This window comes from Acinonyx jubatus, chromosome D1 (genome assembly GCF_027475565.1).
Source record: "Acinonyx jubatus isolate Ajub_Pintada_27869175 chromosome D1, VMU_Ajub_asm_v1.0, whole genome shotgun sequence".
In the NCBI taxonomy this organism is placed as follows: domain Eukaryota; kingdom Metazoa; phylum Chordata; class Mammalia; order Carnivora; family Felidae; genus Acinonyx; species Acinonyx jubatus.
The window spans coordinates 13,921,072-13,948,405 of record NC_069390.1 but is presented as its reverse complement, the minus strand read 5'-3'; the positions used below and the strand labels follow the sequence as shown (position 1 = coordinate 13,948,405).

General features: G+C 36.0%; 5 protein-coding genes across 5 annotated transcripts in view; all 5 read left to right on the top strand.

Annotated features, from left to right (window-relative positions):
* The first annotated feature begins 384 nt into the window (after positions 1-384).
* LOC106986178 (olfactory receptor 8K3-like) lies at positions 385-1,523 on the top strand. The gene has a single exon (XM_015084356.2). The coding sequence runs from the start codon at positions 385-387 to the stop codon at positions 1,324-1,326; it is 942 nt and encodes a 313-aa protein (XP_014939842.1). The 3' UTR covers positions 1,327-1,523.
* Positions 1,524-8,268: 6,745 nt separating this feature from the next.
* LOC106986177 (olfactory receptor 8K3-like) lies at positions 8,269-9,258 on the top strand. Its single transcript, XM_015084355.1, has one exon. The coding sequence runs from the start codon at positions 8,269-8,271 to the stop codon at positions 9,256-9,258; it is 990 nt and encodes a 329-aa protein (XP_014939841.1).
* Positions 9,259-18,579: 9,321 nt separating this feature from the next.
* LOC106986245 (olfactory receptor 8K3-like) lies at positions 18,580-19,506 on the top strand. The gene has a single exon (XM_015084418.1). The coding sequence runs from the start codon at positions 18,580-18,582 to the stop codon at positions 19,504-19,506; it is 927 nt and encodes a 308-aa protein (XP_014939904.1).
* A 279-nt stretch (positions 19,507-19,785) lies between these two features.
* Positions 19,786-27,334, top strand: part of LOC106986173 (olfactory receptor 8K1) — a 56,192-nt gene continuing 48,643 nt past the window's right edge. The window contains exons 1-2 of the mRNA XM_053203164.1: positions 19,786-19,926; positions 23,685-23,895. The gene's annotated coding sequence lies outside the window, so the exon portion shown is untranslated. The remainder of the gene's footprint in view (positions 19,927-23,684; positions 23,896-27,334) is intronic.
* Positions 26,313-27,267, top strand: LOC106986228 (olfactory receptor 8K3-like). The gene has a single exon (XM_015084401.2). It carries the CDS (start codon positions 26,326-26,328, stop codon positions 27,265-27,267), a length of 942 nt encoding a protein of 313 aa, XP_014939887.2. The 5' UTR covers positions 26,313-26,325.

The window sequence follows — 27,334 nt, the reverse complement described above, 5'->3', positions numbered from 1 at the left end:
TCAATGTTGGCGGTGAGTCTTGTTTCAAGTCACCTCATCTAAATTTTTTTTAGTGTTTAATTAAGAGACAGAGACAGAGCATGAGTCGGGGAGGGGCAGACAGAGAGGGAGGCACAGAATCCAAAGCGGGCTCCGGGCTCTGAGCTGCCAGCACAGAGCCAGACATAGGGCTCAAAGCCACGAACTGTGAGATCATGACCTAAGTCGAAGTCAGACGCTTAAGTGACTAAGCCACTCAGGCGCCCCTTAAGTCACCTCATCTAAAAACTTGGATTTGTCTTACCCATAATGACTTTGGGTTCTAAAATGGGAACAGATGCTGTCTCCAGAATCTCAAGGACTCTTGTGATGTTTCTCCCACAGCATTCTTCCTTCATGGCCAGGATGAACCAACCAAATCAAACAGTGCTAACAGAATTCATCCTAATGGGAATTACAGACCGGCCTGAGCTGCAGGCTGCCGTCTTTGGACTCTTCCTCAGCATCTATGTGATCTCAGTGGTGGGCAACCTGGGCATGATCATCCTCACCAAGGTGGACTCCAGGCTACAAACACCCATGTACTTCTTCCTCAGACACCTGGCTCTCACTGATCTGGGTTATTCAACAACTGTAGGGCCAAAAATGTTAGTCAATTTCATAGCTAATCAAAACACAATCCCCTATAACGGGTGTGCCACACAGCTGGCTTTCTTCATCTTGTTCATCATCAGCGAGCTTTTCATTCTGTCAGCAATGGCCTATGACCGCTATATGGCCATCTGTCATCCTCTGCTTTATATGGTTGTTATGTCACAAAAGGTGTGCTGGGTGCTGGTGGCTGTCCCCTATGTCTACAGTGCCTTTCTTTCTCTGATAATCACCATAAAGATTTTTATGTCATCCTTTTGTGACCATAATGTCATTAGACAATTTTATTGTGACAATCTTCCCTTATTAACTTTGTTGTGCTCAAGCACACGTGACATTGAGTTGATAATACTGATCTTTTCAGCATTTAATTTGGTGTCTTCTCTTCTGATAGTGCTTGTCTCCTACATCTTGATCCTGATGGCCATCCGCAGCATGAACTCTGCACAGGGCAGGCACAAGGCCTTCTCCACCTGTGGATCCCATATGACAGTGGTCGTTGTATTATATGCAACTCTATTCTTCATGTACGTGCAACCCAAATCCAGTCATTCCTTTGATACTGATAAAATTGCCTCTGTATTTTATACTTTGATAATACCTATGCTGAATCCCATGATCTACAGCTTGAGGAACAAAGAGGTAAAATGTGCCCTGCATCGGATATGGAAAAATCTGCACAAACTGCCTATGTAGAGTTCACTGTGAACTACATATATAATAAATTAGTTTATAGACTATTGTTGATTATATGCCATAGGCCTTAGAAAGGACTAATATATAAAAGTCACGGAAAACTAGAATTGTTTTTCCCATTTTCAATGTATAGATGTTTCAGTAATGATGATCCTTCTGATATCATTTTTGGTTTCAGTGGAGGTGACTGAAGTCCAGACTACTGTTCTCACATTCCTAAGTACTTATGTTACAATTGAAGACAACTTGTACTGTTTCTTGGGTTTGTTGTAATACATCTCCCCTTAGATATTATTATTTAAAAGGCTTTCTAATGTCTTTGCCTAAATGTTAAATAAATGCTAGTCCCCACCACAATGGCATATGGCATATAGAAGATGGCAACTATTGTTCCTGTTGGGGGAAATACACACAATAATGAATAATCAATTATATCTACCTTAATGACACTTGAACTCTATCCTCTTGTTGTGGGAAGCATCTCAGCTTTTATTAAGCGATATGTGTACCTGTATATGCTTGGGGAAAGCAGAAATAAAAGTGTATTTATTTTCAGGCGGCATAATTGTTTACATTAAAATTTCAAAAACTGTTCATGCTGAAACATTAGAAATAATAACTGAATTTTGCAAGGTTAGTGCACATTAAGTCAGCATATTAAAGATCAGATTTGTTTTTTTGCTTTACAATAACAAAAAAAGGTAAAAGTAAAGTTTTAAACTATCAATTACACTAGAAATGAAAAGTCTATAATACTTAGGGAAAATTTAATGAGCAAGTTGCATCACATCTCTGCTACAAACTATAAAAACATTACTGAATTATTAAAGAAGTCATAAATGTAGCATATACCATACAATTGCTGAGAAGAAATAAATGTTGCATGGTGGTTAGTTCTCCCTAAATTATTCTATATATTTAATGTAGTAACGATCAAAACTGCAGCAGCATTTTTTAATCATCAAGTAGATTTTAAAGATTACATGGAAATCCAAATATCTAGAATATTATAGAAGAAAGAATACAGAGGCATTCCAATAACGGATGCCAATTTATTTAATTAAGCAAGATTATTTTAATGTGTAAACATTAATAAACTAGATAGTTTTAAATTATTATAGAAACTATGTTTTAATCTTCCTTTCTTCATTCTTTCATTCTTTTCCCTTCTTTATTTTAGAATTATGGAAGCTGATTATAAACTTAATTAAGAGAGGCAAAATGCCAAAAATACAAAGATAGTTTGAAGAAAGATTAAAGTTACAGGAGTTATACTACCAGATTTCATGACCTATTACAAAGCTATAGTAATTCAATTTCTTTTTTCCTAATTGGTATAGCCGCTGTGGAAATAGTGGCTCTAAAAACTTAAGAGGGTCCTCTAAAATTTAGAAATGAAAATGCCACATGATCCAAGAATGTCATCACTGGGTATTTACCCTAAGAATATAAAAGAATACAAAAACACTAATTCAAATAGTTATATTCACTTCTATAGTCACTGCACTAGTATTTACAGTAGCCAAAATATGGAATCAGCCCAAGTAGCCACTGTTAGATGATAGAATAAAGAAGATGTGGAATTTATACACAATGGAATATTACTCAGCCTTAAAATGGATGAGATCTTGAGGCATCTGGGTGGCTCAGTTGGTTAAGCATCCGACTTTGGCTCAGGTCATGATCTCACGGTTCATGGGTTCGAGCCCCACGTTGTGCTCGATGGCACAAAGCCTGCTTGTGATTCTGGTTCAACCTCTCTCTGCCCCTCCCCCACTTGTGCTCTGTCTCTGTCTATCAAAAATAAATAAATGTAAAAAAAAAAAAAAAAGGATGAGATCTTGCCATTTGTGCCAACATGGATAGACACAGGAAGTATTATGGTAAGCGAAACAAGCCAGACCGAGAAATACAAATACCATATGATTCACTAATATACGGAATCTAAAAACAAACAATCAAATCAACAAACAAGCAAAGTTAGATGTAGACCTATCAATACGGAGAACAAATTTATGGTTGCCAGAGAGGAGGGGGATGGGGGATAGACAAAAAGGCCGGGGTGGGGGGGTGGGGGGAGAGGAAGATACAGGCTTCCAATTATGGAATGAGTTAAGTTACAGGAATAAAAGGTACAGCATAGAAAATATAGTCAATGGTATTGACAGGTGGTAGCTACACTTGTGGTTAGCATAACATAATGGATAAACACGTTGATTCACTGTGTTTTACATCTGAGACTAACGTACATTGTGTGTCAATTACACTGCAATTAAAAAAAAAAAAAAAAGGAAAGAGAACATTGTCCAGAAAACGGACCAAATGATTGATGGAATACAATAGTGACTTCAGAAACAGATCTACAAATACACTGTTACCTAACTTATGATGGATGCATCACTATTTTCTCAAAGAGGAAGAATGATACTTTCCATAAATACTCTTAGGCAATTTGTATATTTATTTGGAGAGAAAAAAAGGATCTGGGCGCGTACCCAGTCCCTATACAGACTCAATTCTACTTGATTAAAGATCTCAATGTGAAATACAAACATCTAAAAGGAAAGAATAGTGAAACATCTTGGAGATATTGAAATATATAAAGCATTTGAAACAGACCTCATAAAACAATGGTTATCTAAGATTTAAAATGATTCATTGCACTGATTTAAGAAATTATGCTCATCACAATTAATAGTATGAGAAGGAAACTCTAACAGTGGGAAAAGTTGTTTTTTTAAAAAATTTTTTTAGAGGGTGTGGAGGGGCAGAGAGAGAGAGAAGAGAAAATCCCTATCTGTCAGCACAGAGCCCAACACGAGGCTCAAACTCACAAACCATGAGATCATGACCTGAGCCAATATCAAGAGTCAGACTCTTAACCAACTAAACCATCCAGATGCCCAAGGGAGTATTTTTTTTAACGTTTATTCACTTTTGAGAAATAGAGGGAGACAGAGAATGAGTGGGGGAGGGGCAGAGAGAGAGGGAGACACAAAATCCAAAGCAGTCTCCAGGCTCTGAACTGTCAGAGCCCCACCTGGGGCTTGAACCCATGGAGGGCGGGATCATGACCTGAGCTGAAGTCATATGCTCAACCAACTGAGCCACCCAGGCACCCCTAGATGCCTGAGGGAGAGGATACTTTTATCAGACCTACATAATCAGACAAATCGTGGACAAAGGATTTGTAAGCATAATATAAAGGTAACTGTTCCAAATCCATAAAGAGTAGACAAGAAATACAATATGAAGATGACAAAAGGTATTGGTGTGGACATCAAAGATGTGGGAGTAGCTGTTTTTAATTACCATTTTCAAGAAATTCTTCTCTATATCAGGGCAAAATGTTTTTATAAACTATAAATTATTATCCTTAAAAAATACATGACAGGGGTGCCTGGGTGGCTCAGTCCGTTGAGCGTCGGACTTCGGCTCAGGTCACGATCTCCCAGGCCGTGAGTTCGAGCCCGGCTTCAGGCTCTGTGCTGATAGCTCAGAGCCTGGAGCCTGCTTCAGATTCTGTGTCTTCCTCTCTCTCTCTCTCTCTCTTTCTCTCTCTCTCTCTCTCTCTCTCTCTGCCCCTCCCCCACACATGCTCTGTCTCTCTCTGTCTTAAAAATAAATAAAACGTTTTAAAAAATTAAAAAAAATAAAGGTAACAAAAATAGATAAAAATAATTCACAGTGTTAGCAGGCAGAAAAAGAATTATTCATGTGTGTGTGCACATGTGAGTGTGTGTGTTTAAGGGGACAGTTCATCACAGACAGCAGACTGAAGGATTCTCCTGGGGTCTTGGTAATGTTTCAATTTTACTATCATCATAGCTGTTTGATTTGGATTCTGATTACACAGCTGTCTTGAATTTGCAAAAATGTATGATGCATGCATTTGTTAATAAGTATATTATGTTTAAATAAGTTAAAACACCACAAAAAAGGGGAAAACAAGTACTTGTAAATTTTTACTTTTACTTGTAAATTTTTTTAATGATGTAGTAAGCATCATTCAATCATCTTCATTCTGCCCCCAGAGATAAACTCATAAAAAGCCATTGTAGTAGAAGAAGATCATTAAGGGTTGCAAGAACAATGAAAACATCTTTCCTATAAATACAACGATTTGATTCCAGATCGCTGGGTTACAGTAGAAAGACTTTACCAGGAGACATTGTGGAAAGGTATCTAACATAACTTTATTTGCAGGGGAATATAAAGATGTCCTGTAGAATTAGGAGATATACCACGCCTTTGTTTGATATTTTCAAACGCTTGAGGCATAATTAGCTTGTATTCTTTCTCCTCAGGGAGAGACTCAAAGGAGTAAAGTCATCCATAAATCCTTACTGGGTTGTGCCATGAACAAATGGGAGCCCAGAGATTTTCCACCTCGCAGGTGAGCACACTGTAGCTGTCTCTGTGACTAACTCTGAGTCTAGTGACTCTTCAGGACCCCACCTCCCATTTACATTATTGTCCCCAAACCCCCACCCGCTTCCATGATTTAACCATCTCTTTAACAGTTCTCTTTTGTTAACTGAAGTTTCTGGGCAAATACAAGGTTGTAAACATCTTTATTATAATTTTTGGTGAAAGCTAGATGTTTGCTAAGATGCAGCAAGGTTGTAATCATTGAATAGTGGGGGGAAAAAAAGCAATCTCTGAAAAGGGAATTGGTTAAGAAATTCACACCCAAGACCTTAAGATTTTCCTGTTTAGTTTCTTTCACTTGGACCCTTAGTAAAATGTCAAATATGATACTATTATGCGTAGTTAGTTGGATATTTTCAGAATTTCTAACTCAAATCACACATTTCCATAGTGGTTTCCAATCCCTCTAAAGTAAAAGGATTGCCTCAATGTGTTTGTAACACTTGCAATTTCTGTTTCAAATACATCATGTGTTTCCCAAATTTATCAATGTCTTTTTCAAACCATCCCTTTTAGTTGGAAGTGAGGTGAAAGCAAACTATTAAAGCATTGATATCAGTACATAATGCCTCCATCACCCCATAACATCTGATTAATAACAGGATTGCCCCTCTTCCTTACCTGTAAGCTTTGGAATAGTCTCTGAAATGCCATCAGATTATCCCTTAAATAACGAAAAGCACATCTCATGTAGATTGGAATTAAGATTAAAATATGTGCACATACAAATTTCAATAAAGAAGAATTCTTGCAAAATTTTAAAGCAGTAATATGTATTTTGATTACAATTACAGTGTATTTTCCACTTATTTAATAGTTTTTTTTTCTAAAACTCTATTCCCCCTTGAAAATTACTTTGATGTGTAAGTATATATATTTAAATTTATATTTTGTTGACCTTCCATGTTGAATATACTCATTGTCACCTAATTTAGTGTAAAAAGATGTATTTGGCAATAGGAGGGGGCAGGGCTGGGGAATAATTTAGTTCTCTCACCTCTATCCTTAGGGTAGTTTTATAGTGAAGGTCCAACGCTAATCTCATTGTGTTTTTTACATGTTTGAAGAAAAGTTGGGAGGGAAAAAAACAGATCTAAAAGGTAAGAACCAGGTTACCTTCAATAATCATACAAAGTAATGTAAATAGAACCATGTAAAATAAAGTTTAGTGTTTTACATAGAACTCTAAAGATAATTAGAAACACGTCATATCTTTTCTCATATATAAGGGGACTTGTATTTAGTAGCATGGATTTAAAAGAGAACACACACTCTGATATTCTCATTTATTCCGTGAGATTTATGATGCTTTTAATATCCACCCGAAATATGTCCCTAACTGTATTGTCTTCTGAGAATGAATTTAGTGTTCCTGACCGCTAATCTGTTTTCTCTCTCTATGGATTCATCTCTTCTGGATATTTCATATAATGGAATTATATAATATAATACGCACAGATGTTTCCTTTTATACTTGGCTTCTTTTGCTTAGCACGTTTTAAAGGCTCATCCATGTTGTTGCATATAACAATACTTCTTTCCTTGTATGGCTTCCTAATTTCTTATTGTGTGGAGACCACAGAGATGCTATCCATGCATTGGTTGATGGACATTTGGGTTGTCCCCAAGTTTTGACTATCATGAACTGGTGTAACTCTTACGAATGCTGTCATGAACATTTACCTGCAAAGTTTTTGTATGAACTCTTGTGGTTGTCGGTACTTTGGGGGTACATATCTGGAAAGGAATTACTGGATCAGAATGGTAATTCTTAGCTTGATGTATGGAGTCACCGTCAAACTCCATCCATAGTGACTGTACTGTTTTACCTTCCCATTAATACACAAGGATTCTTATCTCTACACCCTTGTCAACCTTTGTGATTTTTTTTTCTTTTCTTTTCTTTTTTAAGCCACCTTAGGACAAGCGAAGTGGTATCTCCTTGTGGTATGGATTTGCATTGCCCTCATGGCTAATGATGTTGAATATCTTTTCATATGACGATGTCCATTCGCATATTTTCTGTAAGAAATGTCCTTCAACTTTTTTGCCTGTTTTTTTTTTGTTTAATTTGGGTAATTTTTCATTTAGATATTAGACTGTAAGAGTCCTTTGTATATTTTATATACTAGACTCTTACCAGATAGAAGATTGACAATTTTTTTCATTATATGAGTTAATTTTTCATTCCGTAACAATGTCCATTAATGCATACAACTTGTCTGTTTTTTACATTTTGATAAATCCAATTTAGGAGATTTTAACTTTGTTGTTTGTTATTTTGCTGTTGTATCTAAGAAAGCTATAAAGAGCTCAGTTAAGCTGAGAGAGGGAGAGAAAGAGAGAGGGAGAGAAAGAGAGAAATGAGCTGCCAGGTGCTGGAACAGACAATTACGGCCACAGGCCATAACGAAAGATTTAGGCCTTTAATCATTATTAAAATGGTCCTCTCAGTCATGTCATGAAAGTTAATGATTATTTTTGTATTTATTCCCAGTATAGTTTTCCCGAATGGCCTGCACAGACAAACACAATCTAACACTGTTGAAAGAATTCATTCTAATGGGAATCACAGGACTCCCTGAGCTGCAGTCTCCATTATTTGGACTACTCCTCACTGTTTATCTGGTCTCAGTCGTGGGTAATCTGGGTTTGATCATCCTCACCAAGATAGACTTTAGGCTACAAACACCCATGTACTTCTTCCTCAGACACCTGGCTTTCACTGATCTTGGTTATTCAACAGCTGAGGGACCCAAAATGCTAGTAAATTATGCTGTAGATCAACATACAATCTCCTTTAATGGGTGTGCCACCCAACTCACTTTTTGCAGTATTTTTATCATTAATGAAATTTTCATTCTGTCGGCAATGGCCTATGACCGCTATGTGGCCATCTGTAACCCTCTGCTCTACACAGCTGTTATGTCACAAAGATTATGTCAGGTGCTAGTGGTAATGCCTTATCTCTATAGTGTCTCTTTGTCTTTGTTGACCATCATGAAAATTTTCCTTTCATCATTTAGTGATTATAATGTCATCAGGCATTTCTACTGTGACAGTCTACCATTGATAGCTTTGCTCTGTTCAGGCACCGATGAAATTAGATTGATAATTCTGATCTTTTCTGCTTTTAATTTGGTGTCATCTCTTCTCACAGTCCTTATGTCCTACATTCTAATCTCTGTTGCCATCTTCAGGATGAACTCTGCAGAAGGCAGGCACAAGGCTTTCTCCACCTGTGGATCCCATCTGGCAGTGATTGTCTTACTCTATGGCACTCTATTCTTTATGTATGTGCAGCCGAAATCTACTCATTCCTTTGATACTGATAATATGGCCGCCTTATTTTACACGTTGGTTATACCCATGTTGAATCCAATGATCTACAGCTTGAGGAACAAAGAGGTGAAAAATGCCCTACGAAGAACTTGGAGAAAGTGTGCAAACATAGACATACCTCAGAGATATTGCGGGTTTGGTTCCAGTCCAACACAATGAAGCAAATTTCACAGTAAACCAAATTAAATGAATTTTTGGTTGTCCAATACATATAAAAGTTATGTTGACCCTGTATTATAGTCTGTTAAGTGTTTTTTAGCATTAAAGGTAATCATACGATGTGTATACTTTTAAAAAAACACTGTATTGCTTGAAAATGCTGTCATCTGAGCCTTCAAAGTCATAATATTTTGCCTAGAGGGTCTTGCCTCCATCTTGATGGCTGTTTACTGGTCAGGGTGGTGGTTGCCAAAGGTTAGGGTGACTGTAGTATTTTCTGTTTTTTTTTTTAATTAAAAAATTTTTAAATGTTTCTTTATTTTTAAGAGAGAGACAGAGACAGAGACAGAGCATGAGCAGGGGAGGAACAGAGAGAGAGAGAGAGGAGACACAGAATCCAAAACAGGCACAGAGCCTGATGCAGGGCTCAAACTCTGAATGGCGATATCATGACCTGAGCTGAGTCAGACACCCAACCAGCTGAGCCACCAGGCACCCCAACTGTGGTGATTTCCTAAAATAAGACAACAGTGAAGTGTGTTGCATTGATTGACTCTTCCTTTCATGAATAACTTCCCTGTAGCATGTGGTGCTGTTTGATAGCATTTAACCACAGTAGAACTTCTTTTCAAAATGGAGTCAATCTTCTCAAACCCTGCTACTGCTCTATTGACCATGTGTATGTCATATTCTAAATCCATATTCTAAATCCACTGTTGCCAGTTCAACAACCTTACAGCATCTTCACCAGGAGTAGATTCCACTTGAAGAAATCACTTTCTTGGTTCATGCATAAGAAGCAATTCTTCATCCATTAAAGTTTTGTCATGAGATTTCAGCCATTCATTCACATCTTCAGGCTCCACTTCTGATTCTAGTTCTCTCACTATGTCTACCACATCTGCAATGAGTTCATCCACTGATGAAACAACTAACATTGTTTCAGCCTTGGACTATTGCTTGCATGGGTAGATTTCTGTGAAATTATGATTTGTGACTATATGCATGCTGAGGAAAGCATAAATAAAAGTATTATTGTTTGTAAGATTCATAATTGTATATATTAAAAATTCAAAAATATCTTCAAGCTGATACACTGAAAATAATGACTAAATTTTGCAAGGTTAGTACATATAAAGTTTCCAAATGAAAGATCAATTATTTTGCTATCCATTAGTAATAAACAGGTAAAAATAAAATTTTATTTTTTTGCCTTTTTTTAATTTATTTTTTTCAATATATGAAGTTTATTGTCAAATTGGTTTCCATACAACACCCAGTGCTCATCCCAAAATATGCCCTCCTCAATACCCATCACCCACCCTCCCCACCCTCCCACCCCCCCATCAACCTTCAGTTTGTTCTCAGTTTTTAAGAGTCTCTTATGCTTTGGCTCTCTCCCACTCTAACCTCCTTTTTTTTTCCTTCCCTTCCCCCATGGGTTTCTGTTAAATTTCTCAGGATCCACCTAAGAGTGAAAACATATGGTATCTGCCTTTCTCTGTATGGCTTATTTCACTTAGCATCACACTCTCCAGTTCCATCCATGTTGCTACAAAGGGCCATATTTCATTCTTTCTCATTGCCACGTAGTACTCCATTGTGTATATAAACCACAATTTCTTTATCCATTCATCAGTTGATGGACACTTAGGCTCTTTCCATAATTTGGCTATTGTTGAGAGTGCTGCTTAAAAATAAAATTTTAAACTATCAATTACACCTGAAAAAATTTGTCTCATAGTTAGGAGAAAATCTAATAAACAATTTACATGATTTTGTGGTTAGAAATTACAAAAGCCTTGCTCAGTTATTAAAGAAAACATAGATGTAGGAGTACATCATGTCCATTGTTTGGAAGAAGTAAATGCTGTGATGAGGTCAGTTCTCCTTAAGATATCCTATAGATTTAACACAGTAACAGTACAATCCCAATAGTACTTTTAAATATTTCAGTTGATATCAAAATTTATATGGCAAGCCAAGAGATTTAAAATAGCCAGGCAATGTCCCACAAGATGAATCTAATGACAGGTACAACTTCCTTTAATAAAGCTAGATTATTTTTTAAATGTTTATTTACTTATTTTGAGAGAAAGAGATCACATGTGTGAATGGGAGAGAGGCAGAGAGAGAGGGAGAAAGAATCCCAAGCAGGCTCCCGGCTGTCAGTGCAGAGATGGACACAGGGCTTCTTCTCACCAGCAGAACCATGAGATTATGACCTGAGCTGAAATAAGGAGTCAGCTGTTTAACAGACTGAGCCACCCAGTCTGAGGCACCCAGTCTGAGGCACCCAGGTGCCCCAAAACCACATTTCTTGAACAAAAGGAAAATATCTTCACGACTCGGAATAAGCGAAGAAGGCCAGGGAGGTGAAGAATGAATGGATATAATATTAAATGAAAGACACCAGGCTCTCCCGAAATCACACTGGCTTATGAAAATATAAATGAGATTGAGCTGTACTCACTTGGCACTTTATACAAGTGACCCATTTTGGTTTAGAATGTTTGATACAGTTGAGGAGTACTGCATGTAGGCAAGAATGCAAGGCTGATTTCACACATGAAAACCCATTACATAAATCACATAATTCAACATCCTTAACAGGTTTATGATGAAATTCAATGCTGATTTGTAATAAACTGCCTCGCTGAGCAGGATAGTAGAAACTGGTGTTATAAATAATATCTAAAGAAATCCTGCATGTGGGGGAATAAATCGATTGAACACAGAGGTATTGAAGGTGGTGAAAATACTTGTATGATATCATAATCATGGGTACATATTATTACATTTTAAAAACCTACAGAAAACTTGTAATATAATACTGAAACATTAAAGATTTTCCTCTGAACACTCCTAAGACAAGGAGATCCAGACTCACCGTTTATATTCAGTATATATTGGGCATTGTAGCTGGTTCACCACGTTAGGAAATAAAAAGTATAAAGATAGATGGGAAAGCACACACTACCATTAAAAAAATTTTTTTTGATGTCTTAACTACATAGAAAAAACTATAAATAATTTATTAAAAATAATACATGTATTTATAAAATTTGCCGGATATGAAACAAATTACAAAAAAATCAACTTTATTTCTATATCCCACCCATGTAACTAGAAAAAATTGAAAAAGAGATAATGTTTATGTATTTATTTATTTCGTATGACTTCCTTTAGGTGAGGAAGCTAGAATTGTAAAATTCATAGAAGCAGAAACAGTAGTTGCAACATGATGGAAGAAAAGAGAATGGGTATAGATGTTTCATGGGTATAGAGTTTCAGTTTGGAATGATGAGAATGTTCTGGAGGTAGATAACCATGATGTTTGCAAAACAGTAGGTATGTATCTAATGACACAAATATATACTTACAAATTAAATGCTAAAATCATTAAAATGGTACATTTTATGCTATATGTCTTTTATGACAATAAGAAGAAAGTTCAACAAAATGCTTCAATTGAGGGTTTTACTCTTTTCAAGTTCTATGAATTGGGAAACGCAGTTACTTCCCAAGTCCCTTCCCTTCAAGACCAGCGTACTTTCAGTAAGCTCAGAAATTTTATAAGTGCTAAGCTCCATTGGAAATACACATGTAAGTGATTTTTAAAAAGAATTCGTGCGGTGTGAGAAAAATATCTGTTATTGTTTTACGTATGGCTCAGATTAGAAGGCAAACTCTCCGTAGGAATGAATAAAGGTTTTAAAGGCTGCCCCTTGTACATCATTGCAGACAGCAACAAATAACTATTGTGCAGATGCACAGACATGATACAAAGTAAAAGAGAAGCATGCTTTTGGATATTCCTGGATTTTTTTTCAGCAGAAAAAATGAATAGAGTAACATGAAAGGGAAGAGGATCTATCTTGCATTTATTGAAGAGTATATAGAGATAATATATCTGAAATATTTAGGAAATTAATGAGTATATTCAACTCCCTCTTATCAAGAATACATTATATATATATTATATATATAATATGTGTACATATTATATATTATATATATTATATAATATGTACACATATTATATATATAATATATAATATATATAATATATAATATATATAAATATTATATATAATATATAATATAGATAATATATATAATATATAATAGATAATAGATAATATATAATATATATAATATATAATATATAATATATAAAATATATAATATATATAATATATATAATATATAATATATATAATATATAATATATATAATATATATAATATATAATATATATAATATATAATATATATAATATATATAATATATATATACAAATTTTAAGGGGACAAATTCAGGGCTGTTCACTGAGGCCAGATACCGTAATGATGTAATGGTGATAGCTGAGGGTTGGACACACGACATCTATCAATAAAACAATAAATGAAAATTGGGAAATTTGTATCATGGACTCTAATACAGAAAGAAGCACAAAGTGCCATATCATCTGTGCACAACAAGCAATTAAAGTGACAAATGCAGCAGTGAAATTTATAGAAATATAACACATATACATAGTTGCACATATGTAACATATGAGGGTTTTGCAAGGATAACTTGATAATCTAGGTATATGTTAAGTACAACAGAGCATGGTTCAAGGTAGGAAAGAAAAATTGAGATGATCTGGGCACAAAAGAATAAAATACCGCACTGTGAAATTAAAGAGAAAAACAAAATCAAAGCAGAAGTGGTAACCAGTCAGTGACGGCAACTTGCTATGCAATGAGAAGGGCGCATAACAAACTTCTGCCTTGGAAAGGATAACAATAAAAACAAAACGAAATTCAAGGAAACAACATGCCACATTTGCTTAACGTATTAATTTTATTCCATGCACAATCTTTTCATTAAGTTTTTAATGTTTGTTTATTTTTGAGAGACTGAGAGAGGCAGAGCATGCAGCGGAGGAGGGGCAGAGGGGGAGAGAGAGAGACACAGAATCCGAAGTAGGTTCCAGGCTCCTAGCTGTCAGCACAGAGGCCCATGTGGGACTCAGATGCAGAAGCTGTGAGATCATGACTTGAGCCGAAGTCGGATGCTTAACCGACTGAGCCATCAGGTGCCCTATTCCATATATAATTTTAAAATAATTTAATAGAACAGAATTTATCAACTCTCCACTGTGTCACCAATTTGAGGAGCCCTCTATGGAAATGGAAGCCCTGATGAACCTGCCCTAAATATACGACATTTTTATCAAGAGTCCTATGTATTGCTGGGGCCCCTGGGTGGCTCAGTCCGTTAAGCATCCGACTTCAGCTCAGGTTGTGATCTTGTGGCTTGTGACTTCGAGCCCCTGTTGCCCTCTGTCCTGACAGCTCAGAGCCTGGAGACTGCTTCCGGTTCTGTGTCTCCCTGTCTCTCTGCCTTTCTCTCGCTTGCACTCTGTCTGTCTCTCTCTCGAAAATAAATGAACATTTAAAAAAAATTTAAAAAGGGTCCTATGTGGTGTAAATGAAAAGTTAAGTAAGGGTGAAAATAGGAGAGAAAGAAAGAAAGAAAGAAAGAAAGAAAGAAAGAAAGAAAGAAGAAAGAAAAAAGAAAGAAAGAAGAAAGAAAGAAAGAAAGAAAGAGAAAGAAAGAAAGAAAGAAAGAAAGAAAGAAAGAAAGAAAGAAAAAGAAAGCTAAATAGATGATGGATAAATAGGTGATTGAATATAAATGATGATGATAGATGATAGATAATGATAGAGATAATAGATGTTTGAATATAGATGTTGATGATAGAGAGATGGGCGATTGAATGTAAATGACGATGATGATGATAGATGATAGATAGATAGATAGATAGATAGATGATAGATAATAGGTGATAGATCAACCGATAGATAATTTATTCTCTGGTGAATACAAATTGCCCTTGCCTGTTAATGGACAACTTCCAGACATTTTTTAATGCCCTCATATGCTTGAGCCATCATTAAACAAATTGCTCAGCATCTCCTGAGGGAGAGTCTTCAAAAGGTGAAGAGAACCCATAAATTGTTCTCCATATGCCATGTTAAGAAACACATATGGGAGTCAAGACAGAGGGTCCATTACAGGTGAAAATGACAGAAAATTTGTGTGGTATCTCATATTACCAAATATCCACGATGTTTCGGTGATGTTTGGTAAGTTCCACTTTAACTTCGTGGCAAAGCTCTAGCAAAATGTGACCATTTCTGATTTTGTTTGCTTTGCTTTCCAGTAACCATAATGCCTGAGCAGGAGTGGGAATTACCTTGTTTTTTCCTTCTTATTAATTTTTTGAATGATTTCACATGGTGGAGAGGCTAATGCTTCTGTGACTCTTTGAAACTTCATTTTTATATAGTTATGCAATACTTCCATTTAATATGAATAGTTTTACCTCAAACGGAGAGCAATATAAAAGCAAACGGTACACAGCCGAAGAGACATGAAATTTTTTGAGTTAGCAAAATTAAGAAACTTCAGGTAGTATCTGTCATTTTGATGTCTTTCCAAATGTTTATTTAGTGACTCTGGACATTTTTTGTGATTCTCTCAAAAGTAATTTAGTATTTAATGATTGTTTAAATAAACATATCAATACAATTATCCTCTGAGGTCTTGATAAGGAAAAAAAGGGGTGGTCACCTCACAATGAGGTGTGCAAAGCCTTATTTGGACATTTGGAGACCTTTAAGTAGCAAGTATTATGGAAATGGAATGATGTAGAGTATTCTTCATTTTCCAGTAGGATCTGACAGAAAGCGGGAAGAATTATCTCAAAGGATATAGCTTTAAACAATTACATATCAAACATCCAACAGAGACAGTAAACTATGAAAAAGCAATGTGATTCTTTTTATAGAACTCCAAAGCTAGTGACAGGATATGCTTTTATCTTTCTTCACCTCACAGAAAACTTGGTACTCAAAAAGTACTATTTATTTGTTCAGCTTTCCATGATTGCAAAGGAAAACAAAACAAAGTGGAAAGAAACAAGCAAAACTCAAAATTTATAGTTTTTATTGCATTTACGGAATATTTCTCTAATATTCTCTCCTACTGATACACATTATCATATTTCTGTTATAAGAAAGGTGTGTGCATCAGAGCAGAGGAGCATATCAAGAGGTGACAAACCTAAGACTCAGGTAAGTTAAAGGGAAGTTACACATAATTACCTTTATGTGGAATGTTGTGGAGTTGTATGTTTTGTCTGCTTAGAGCTCACTCAGCGACTTCTGACTTGACCTGTAATTTCATTGCAGACAGTATTATTTCCCTTTTGATGCCCACGACTTTTTAAACCAAAAATATTTCTCTTACCTTAACCTGCCATCCACCTTCCACTCTGGAATAATTTTTTATCTGTGAGTGTTTACGATATTTAGATACACGTCATGTGATTATATACATGTTTGTCTGCATTATGTGCTACATCATAGTTTGAAGGTGTTTTTGTGGACTTAGTGTAGAGAAGGATTTCAAATCCCATCCAGAGACCAACATATATCTCGTCTTCAGTGTATTGTATTTTGTCTTTAAGCTATTGTGTATCACAGTGGCTTTCAACTTTTATTTTTCCTTAAAGTGTGATTTCCGCTAATCCAAAGGGAATTCTTGTGAAACCTCATTATGCCAAACCTCTGCCAGTAACCTATTCTTCCTCCAAATTTACCATGTTCCCTTAGTTTCTTGCTCGAGAAAGTGCATCTGATTTGCTACATTTGAGTTAGTATATCTCTATTTTAGTAAAAATGCCACAGGGGGAAGAATAACGTTTTAAGCAAGTTTATAGCAGAATAACTTATCTGAAATGATACTAAAACTGATAAGAAAATTAGAAGATAAGTAACCCAAGGAGTCACAACACGATTATTCAAATGTTGTCATGGAAGAGTGGTGAGGTATGTCTTGCTTGAACAGTTCCTCACCTCTTCCTATGATAGCCTTGACAAAGAACTTCAGTCCCAGTCCAGAAAATGCACAGGTATATAAGTCAGGAAAGTAGAAACATTTCAGGTAAGTTCCTATCACTCTTTCAAAAACCATAAACAAGCAAACAAACAAGCAAATAAAAACCCATAATGTACTTAATATTTGAGAACTATTTCCAGGTAACATAGACATATTAAAGTATCTAAACTTCATTTATCCTATCTAAAACTCATCAAGGAAACATCAGCTTTATATATGAGAATAAAGACTTTTAGATAACTCACATTTTTTTGCCCAAATCAAATCTTTGGATATACTATAAGCTGAAATACAGCTGAAAGTATATCCCATACATGTATCTCCTGGTATGTTTCACCATGTCCCCCAAAATAATTCCCATTCTGATGTGTTACACTTTTCTTATTCATACACCTGTCAAATATCTGTCAAGTATGCTAACTTTCCAGTCAGTTTCACATGTAGGCATACCTTTCGTAGGACCATGCTTGAGTAGTGGGCTTTATGCAATTGGGGAACTTCTGGTTTAACATTTTTATTATACAGGCACCTATGCTTCAGGTGGTTAAGTGTCCAACTCCTGATTTCGACTCAGGTCACGATCTCATGGTTTGTGGCATCAAGCCCTGCAGTGAGCTCTGCACTGACAGGGAAGAGCCTGCTTGACATTCTCTCTCTCTCTCGCTCTCTCTGACCCTCTCTGTCTCAAAATAAATAAGTAAACATTAAAAAACTTATAATATATAATAGACATATGTATTGGGTCATATGATTTACGTATCTTATAAATGTCATTTTGTGATTGTATCATATATGGTAGAAAGAATACTTTAAAGAATGGTAAAATAAACACCCATATATCTAATCCCTGAAGTTTTCATTTTTTTTGTTTCTTCTTTAGCATCCATATCTACTTACCTTTATGTATTTATTTTCCATCTATCAATAAATAAGTCTATTATCTATCCACCTAATTATATCACCAGGGTTTTTTAACATTGTTACTGTTGTTATTCCTGACTGAATATTGTCATGGCCTAGATATTAGATATATTAAGGTATTTAGCAGCTTTACTTGTGTCTAACAATTGGAAATCAGTAGCATCCCGACTCTTGGATATGACATTCAAAATGTCTCTAGACATTGAAATATATTCTTTATGGAGTAAAATGCCTCCAGTTGAGAACCACTATTTCGATTTCTTTATGCATATATAGTGGTCTACATGGGATTTGGGTTTGTTTTCAAATATCCTAAATTGGACAGTTTGGATGTATCTTATTTATACTAGTTGGCCATACCAAGCCCTCTCTCAGGAGACAGTACATAATATATATTGACTATGATGATGTATCTATCCATAATAGATTTTCTAGTAAACTTGGATGGAAAAACACAATCTGACAGTGTTTAATGAATTTATTCTCATGGGAATCACACAACGTCCTGAGCTGCAGGCTCCATTATTTGGGCTCTTCCTCATCATCTATGTGATGTCAGTGGTGGGCAACTTGGGCCTGATCATCCTCGCCAAGGTGGACTCCAGGCTACAAACACCCATGTACTTCTTCCTCAAACACCTGGCTCTCACTGATCTGGGTTATTCAACAACTGTGGGACCCAAAATGTTAGCAAGTTTTGTTGTGGAAGAAAACACAATTTCCTATCATTTGTGTGCCACGCAGGGAGCATTCTACATTATGTTCATCGTTAGCGAGCTTTTCATTCTGTCGGCTATGTCCTATGACCGCTACGTGGCCATCTGTAATCCTCTGCTCTATCCAGTCATCATGTCACAAAGGGTGTGTCAGGTGCTGATGACAATCCTCTATCTCTACAGCACATTTATGGCTCTACTAGTCACCATAAGGATTTTTAGTTCATCCTTCTGTGGTTACAATGTCATCAGCCATTTCTACTGTGACTGTCTTCCCTTGTTATCCTTGCTCTGCTCAAACACGCATGAAATTGAATTGATGATTTTGGCTTTCTCAGTTTTTAATTTGATGTCCTCCCTTCTGATGGTTGTTGTGTCTTACCTGCTGATCCTACTAGCCATAGTCGGGATGAACTCAGCTGAGGGTAGGCACAAAGCCTTTTCTACATGTGGGTCCCACCTGACAGTGGCCACAGTGTTTTATGGGACTATGATATTTATGTATGCACAACCTGAGTCCAGTCATTCCTTTGACACAGATAAAATGGCATCCATATTTTACACCCTTGTTATCCCCATGTTGAATCCCATGATCTATAGTCTGAGGAACAAAGACGTAAAATGTGCTTTCCATAGGATATGGAAAAAGTTATGAGGTACCTTTTCTTAAGTTTATCACATACTGCGTGGTTCCTATGAATTAGATTATCAACGTTAAACATTTCTTTTCCTTCCTTCAGAGGGAAAATCAAGGATAAATGAGTTCAAGATACGTATCTAGACATTGACTTCTATGTACCTGTCATACTCTGAAGTGTTCTAAATACACTGTGAATAAATAATACATATACATTCCATTCTTGAGGTAAAGACAAGAGTTATAAGCATCATAATTAGGTAATATGTTAGTACAATAGAATGGTTATGGGCCTATAATTCTAACACCAAGCAAGGAGTGTGGGAATGCTGTGTGGGAGTGAAGAAGAATACCTGGAACAGGAAGAGTTAAAATAACTCCTGTGTCATTCTCAACTATCAGAATAAACTTTCCCGTGTCTATGTATTGTGTATATAGGTGAGTTTCTCTGTAAGTATGTTCTTTCTATGTAGCCTACACAGGTTTCTATGGGGTGTCTAAAACACAGTTGATTATAGTTTTAGGCAGGTTCAGTGTATTGCCTTAACTTGAAGTCATCAGTCATCTGAATGTGCTCCAATCTCTCCATTCCATGAGGGGGGTCTATGTCCTGGTCTTTCCTCATGAGTGCCATTACTTTCACTTAGGAGCCTCAAAAAGTCTATTGACTACACACACTTGGCATTTCAACAATCCAGAAGATCAGCACAGCACCTAATTATAATTATCATTTGCAATCACACAAGTATAATGAAATATACCTAGAACTAAACCCAGGAAATATGTGCAGGATCTGAATGTTGAAAAAAAATGCTGGTTAAGGAAATCAAATAATATCTGAATAAATTTCAGGACACACTGAGTTCATAGATTAGAAAACTCAACCTACTAAATGTATCAATCCTTCCCAAACAGATCTATAGGTAATACAACCCAAACAAAATCCCACCAAGGTATTTTATAGATATAGTTGTCTTTACACTAAAACGTGTATAAAAGATGAAGGACTTAACCTAGCTAAAATACATGTAAAAATGTAGAATAACATAGAAGAAAACATTCCATTTCATGTTAAGTTTTGTCATATAGCTATACCAATCAAAACTGTGTAGCTTTGGGGGAAGAAAAGACATGTAAAGAAAAGGAACAGAATACAGAACTCAAAAATAGACTTACAAAAAGTGCAACTAATTTTTCATGAAAGTACAAAATTTAATTCAGTAGAAAAAGGATAACATTTTAAAAATATTCATTTTGGAAGATGGTGGAGTAGTAGGAAGACCTTAGGCTTTTTTTGTCCCTTAAACACAACTAGGTGACCATCAGATCTTTCTGAATATCCAAGAGATTGACCTGAGGACTGACAGAACAAATTGCACAGCTAGAGGAAAAAGGAGGCCATATCATGGGAGGTATGTGGTGCTGAGGCATGGTTTGGGGAAGAAACAGATCATAGGTGCTGCAGAAGGGAGGAATCCCTGGTCCCAGCGAGGTGAGCAAGAGCTGAGAACACTATGTATACACACAAGGAGAATATTTCCCCAAAGTCATAGGCTGGGAAAAATCAGAGGGGCTGATTTCCATGAGTTTTTGTAACCAGAAGGGTTCAAAGACTGGAGATATAGAGGTCCAATGGGGAAAAACTGAGATTTCCCTCTAAGGTCAGGAAAAAGACAGGGATGTCCACTCTCACCACTAATATTTAACATAGTACTGAGAGTCTTAGCCTCAGCAATCAGACATCAAAAAAGAAATAAAAGACATCCAAATCAATGAGGATGAAGTCAAACTTGTAAATAAAAGGGAAGAAGCAGTATAATAAATTATATAAAAGATGCTGATAATGCTATGTATGTACAATTAAGAAGAAGGTACAATTTATGCACCTGACATGAAAGGGAAGATCCAAGATATGTCTTACATTTATTAATAAAAGAATATGTTGGGATAATATATCTGAAATATTTGGGAAAAGCAATGAGTCTATTCTATTCCTTATCAGGAATAGATAGATATAGATATAGATATAGATATAGATATAGATATAGATATAGATATAGATACACACACACACATATATGTATGTATACACACACACATACACACACACACAAACAAGGGGAGAAAAGGGGCAGAGGGAGAGAGAGAATCCCAAGCAGGCTCTGCACTGTTAGCGCGACATGGGGCTCGATGTCATGAACGGTGAGATCATGACCTAAGCTGAGATCGAGTCAGAGGCTTAACCTCCTGAGCCACCTAGGCTTTCCATATATATAACTTTTAAGGGAACAAACTCAGGGCTGTTCATTGAGGCTGGATATGTAATGATGTTGTTAATGATAGCTGAGGGTTAGACACACATATATCAATAAAAAAATAAGTGAAAAATGTTTAATTTGTATCATGGATTATAATACAGGAAGAAGAAAAAAGTGTGATATCATCTATGCATAGCAAGTAATTAAAGTGACAAATGCAACAATGACATTTATAGAAATATAACACATATACATAGTTGTGCATATGTAAAATATTATATTTTTTTCAAGGATAACTTGATAAATTAGGCATATATCAAGTACAAAAGAGCATGTTTCAAGGTGGGAAAGAAACATTGAAATGATTTGGACACAAGGAATAAATAAAATACGGCACTGTGAAATTAAAGAGAAAAACAAAATCAAAACAAGTGGTTACTGGTCAGTAACAGCAACTGACTATGCAATGAGAAGGATGGATACATAGCAAATTTCTGCCTTGGAAAGAAGGATAACTGAAAACAAAAATGAAAATCAAGGAAATAGCATGTCACAGTTGCTTAATGCAGGATACTTATCCATGTACAATTTTAAAATAATGTAATACAACAGAAGTTATCAATTATCTACCATGTCACCAATCTGAGGAGACCTCTGTGGAAATGGGGACTCCAGGTGAGCCAGCCTTAAATATATGACATTTTAATCAAGAGTCCTATGCAGTGAAATGAAAAGTTAAGTATTAGTGAAAAATAAGAGTGAAGTAATAAATAAGTAAATAAATAGGTGATAGATGGATAAATAAATAGATAGATGGTATATTTTAGGTAGATGATAGATAGATGTTAGTTACATAGACAAATAATGGATAGATAGATAATAGATGGATGCATAGATAGATTAGATAGATGATAGATAGATGATAGATAGATAGAAAAATGATAATTTTATTCAGTGGTGAGTATGAATTGTCCCTGCCTATTAATGGACAAGCTCCAGGAAGTTTTTAATGCCTTCATATGCTTTAGCCATCATAAACAAATTGCTCATCATCTCCTGAGGGAGAGTCTCAAAAGGTGAAGAGAACCCATAAATTGTTCTCAATATGCTATGGTAAGAAATACATATGAGAGTCAAGACAGAGGCTTCTCTACAGGTAAAAATGACAGAAAACTGTGTGCCATGTCCTACTGCCAAATATCCACAATGTTTCAGTGATGTTTGGTAAGTTCCATTTTAACTCCTTGGCAAAGCCCTAACAAAATGTAACTACGTCTGATTTTGTTTGCTTTGTCTGATTTTGTTTGGGTATAATTATCTCAAATAATATAACTGTAAAAAAATAAATATCAGGCACCCGGATGGTTCAGTTGGTTGGGCATCTAATGCTTGATTTCAGCTCAGGTCAAGATCCTGGGATCATGAGATCCAACCCCATATCATGCTCCCTGCGGAGCCTGTTTAGGATTCTGTCTGTCTCTCTCCTCTCTCCCCAGCTCACGCTCTCTCTCCTTCTCTCTGTCTAAAATAAAAATGATAAATAAATAAATAAATAAATAATAAATATTCAGCAGAGATCATAAACTATGAAAGAGCAATTTGATTCTTTTTTGAAAATGTTTATTTTGAGAGAGAGTGTGTGTATGTGAATGGTAGACGGAGAGAGAGAGAGAGAGAGAGAGAGAGAGAGAGAGAGAGAGAGAGAATCCCAAGCAGGCTCCCTGCTCAGCACAGAACCCAACTCGGAGCTTGATCCTCCACCTGTAGGTCATGACCTGAGGTGATATCAAGAGTGGGGTACTTAACTGACTGAGCCACACTGCTACTCCTATTTGATTCTTTTTATAGAATTCTAAAGCTGGTGAGAGGAAATGCTTTTAACTTCCGCCACCTCATAGAAAAATTGGTACTTAAAAAGTGCTAATTATTTTTTTTTAGGCTTCCATGATTGTAAAGGAAACAAAACAAAGCAGAAAAAAACTAACAAGCAAAACCCAAGATGTATACTGCATTTGGACTGCATTTACTGAATATATCTCTAATATGGTCATCTACTGATACCCATTATCATATTCCCATCAGAAAAAAGATGTGTGAATTGGTGTAGTGGAGAGTGTCAAGAGGTCACAAAGGTATAAGGAAGACTCAGGTAAGTTAAGGGGAAATTACATATAATTACCTTTGTATTTTATGTTGTGAAATTGAATATTTTTGTCTGCTTCTAGGTCACTCAGGGACTTCAGCCTTGCAATTTTATTGCAAACAATATAGTTTCCTTTTTTTTTCTTCAAACAGGAGCACTGATGCCCACAATTTTTTTAACCAAACCTCATTCTCTTACCTTAACGTGCCATCTGCTTCCCACTCTGGCATAACTTCTTATCTGTGGGTGTTTAGGATATTTAGATACATTTTATGTGATTATATACCGGTGTATCTGCATCGTGTGCTCTATGATAGTTCGAAGGGTTTTCTGTGGACTTAATGTAGAGAAGGATTTCAAATCACATCCAGGGATCCACGTATGTCTCACCTTTAGTGTATTGTATTTTGTTTCTATGGTATTGTGTATCACAGTGACTTTCAACATTTTTTCTTTAAAGCATTCTACCCTTTAATTCAAAGGGATTTTTCATAAAACTTTATGCGAACCTTCTGCCATGAATTTTTTTTCTCCTCCCAATTACACCACGTTCCCTAACTTTCTTGCTTGGTAAAGTATATATGATTTATTACAAACAAGTTAGTATATCTATATTTTAATGGGAATGCCATAAAGAAAATAGTTGTTTGGTTTTTAGACAGAGAGTGAGAGAGAGACAGCATGAGCTGGGGGTTGGAGGGGGAGAAAGAGGGAGAGAGAGAGAGAGAGAGAGAGAGAGACTCCAAACAGGCTCCACACTTAGTGGGGAGCTGGACATGGGGCTTCATTCCAAGACTCTGGGTTCGTGACCTGAACTGAGATCAAGAGTTGAACACTCAACTGACTGGGCTATCCTGGTGCCCCAGAGGAAGAATAATATTTTAAGCAAATTCATACCCAAATAACTTATATTAAGACACTACTAAAATTGATACAGAAATTAAAAGGTAAGTAACCCAAGGAGTCACAACACGATTATTCAAATGTTGTCATGGAAGAGTGGTGAGGTATGTCTTGCTTAAACAGTTCCTCATCTCTTCCTACGATAGCCTTGACAAAGAACTTCAGTCCCAGCCCAGAGAATGCACAGGTATATAAGTCAGGAAAGTAGAAACATTTCAGGTAAGTTGCTATCACTCTTAAAAACACCGGCTGGGGTACCTAGGTAGCTCAGTCGATTACGTGTCCAACTCTCAGCTTGGCTCATGTCATGATATCCTGGTTTTGAGAGTTCAAGCCCCATCTGGGGCTCTGTGCTGTGACTGCAGAGCTTCCTTGGGATTCTCTGTCTCCCTCTCTTTCTGCCCCTTCCCTGACATGCTGTGTCTCTCAAAATAAATAAAAATAAACTTAAATTTAAAAAAAAAAACACACAAGCAAACAAACAGAAACCCACAGTGTACTTGATATTTGAGAATTATTTCCAACTATTTCCATTGTCTACACAAAAGCTCTTCAAGGAAATGTCAATTTTATATATGAGAGTTTTATTGTCATATAGACTTTTATTCTCATATATCTCCTGGCATGTTTCACCACATAAAAAATAATTCCCACTGTGATCTGTCATACTTTTCTTATTCATACGCTTGTCAAATATCTGTCAAGTGTGTTAACGTTCCAGCCAGTTTCATAATAATACCTTTCATAAAACCATGTTTTGAGTAGTGGGTTTTATGCATTTGGGAAATTTGTGGTTTAAAAATTTTATTATATCATTGACATACGTATTAGGCCGTATCATTGATGTATTTTATAAATGTCATCTTGTGATTGTATCCTATAAATAATAGAAATAATGATACTTTAAAGAATAGTAAAATAATCGCCTATATCTTTGATCCCTAAATTTTTAACTTGATTTTTATTTTTGCCTTAGTATTCATATCTATGTACTTCTATCTATCTATCAATCTATCTATCTATCTATCCATCTATCTATTATCTATTATCTATCTATTTATCATTTCTCTTTCTCGTTCTCTCTCTCTCTCATCTATCTATTTAATTATATCATCAGAGTTTCTTAATTTTGTTACTGTTGTTATTCCTGGCTGAATATTGTTATGGCCTAGGTATTGGATATATTAAGATATTTAGCAGCTTAACTTGTGTCTAGCCATTAGAAGCTGGTAGAATCCTAACTCCCAGATGTGACAACCAAAATGTCTCTAGACAATGGAAAGTATTCATTGTGGAATAAAATGTGAATGGAATGAGAACCATTCATCTATTTCCATTTCCCTTTGTTTCTCTAAGTATGCATAGTAGTCTTTGTGACAGATGAGTTTATTTTCAAATATCCTAAATTGGATAGTTTGGATGTATCTTATTTATACTAATTTGGCATACTAAAACCTCTCCAAGGAGATAATACATGAAATCTATTGACTCTTATGATATATCTATCCAGAATAGATTTTCTACTAAACCTACATGGAAAAACATAATCTAACAGGGCTGAAAGAATTCATTCTCATGGGAATCACAGACCGTCCTGAGCTGCAGGCTCCATTATTTGGGCTCTTCCTCATCATCTATATGATCTCAGTGGTGGGCAACCTGGGCATGATCATCCTCACTAAGATGGACTCCAGGCTACAAACACCCATGTACTTCTTCCTCAAACACCTGGCTCTCACTGATCTGGGTTATTCAACAACTGTAGGACCCAAAATGCTAGTCAATTTTGTTGTTGATAAAAATACAATCTCCTATTATTTTTGTGCTATACAGCTCGCTTTCTTTCTTGTGTTCATCATTAGTGAACTTTTCATTCTGTCAGCGATGTCTTATGACCGCTATGTGGCCATCTGTAACCCTCTGCTCTACCCAGTCATCATGTCACAAAGTGTGTGTCAGGTGCTAGTGGCAATCCCCTATCTCTACAGTGCATTTGTGTCTCTTCTAGTCACCATGAAGATTTTTAGTTCATCCTTCTGTGGCTACAATGTCATTAGTCATTTCTACTGTGACAGTCTCCCCTTGATATCTTTGCTTTGCTCAAATACACATGAAATTGAACTGATTATTCTGATCTTAGCAGGCTTTAATTTGATTTTTTCCCTTTTGATAGTTATTGTGTCTTACCTCCTGATCCTTACAGCCATCGTCAGGATGAACTCAGCTGAGGGTAGGCACAAGGCCTTCTCCACCTGCGGGTCCCACCTGACAGTGGCCACAGTGTTCTATGGGACTCTGATATTTATGTATGTGCAACCTGAGTCCAGTCATTCCTTTGACACTGATAAAGTTGCGTCCATATTTTACACCCTTGTTATCCCCATGTTAAATCCCTTGATCTATAGCTTGAGGAACAAAGATGTAAAATGTGCAGTACAAACAATGTGGAAAAAGCTATGTAATCTTTTTTCTTAAAGTTTAGATACAATATTATCCCCATAAGTTAGCATATGGGCTTCAAACTGTTCTGTATGTCACTAGA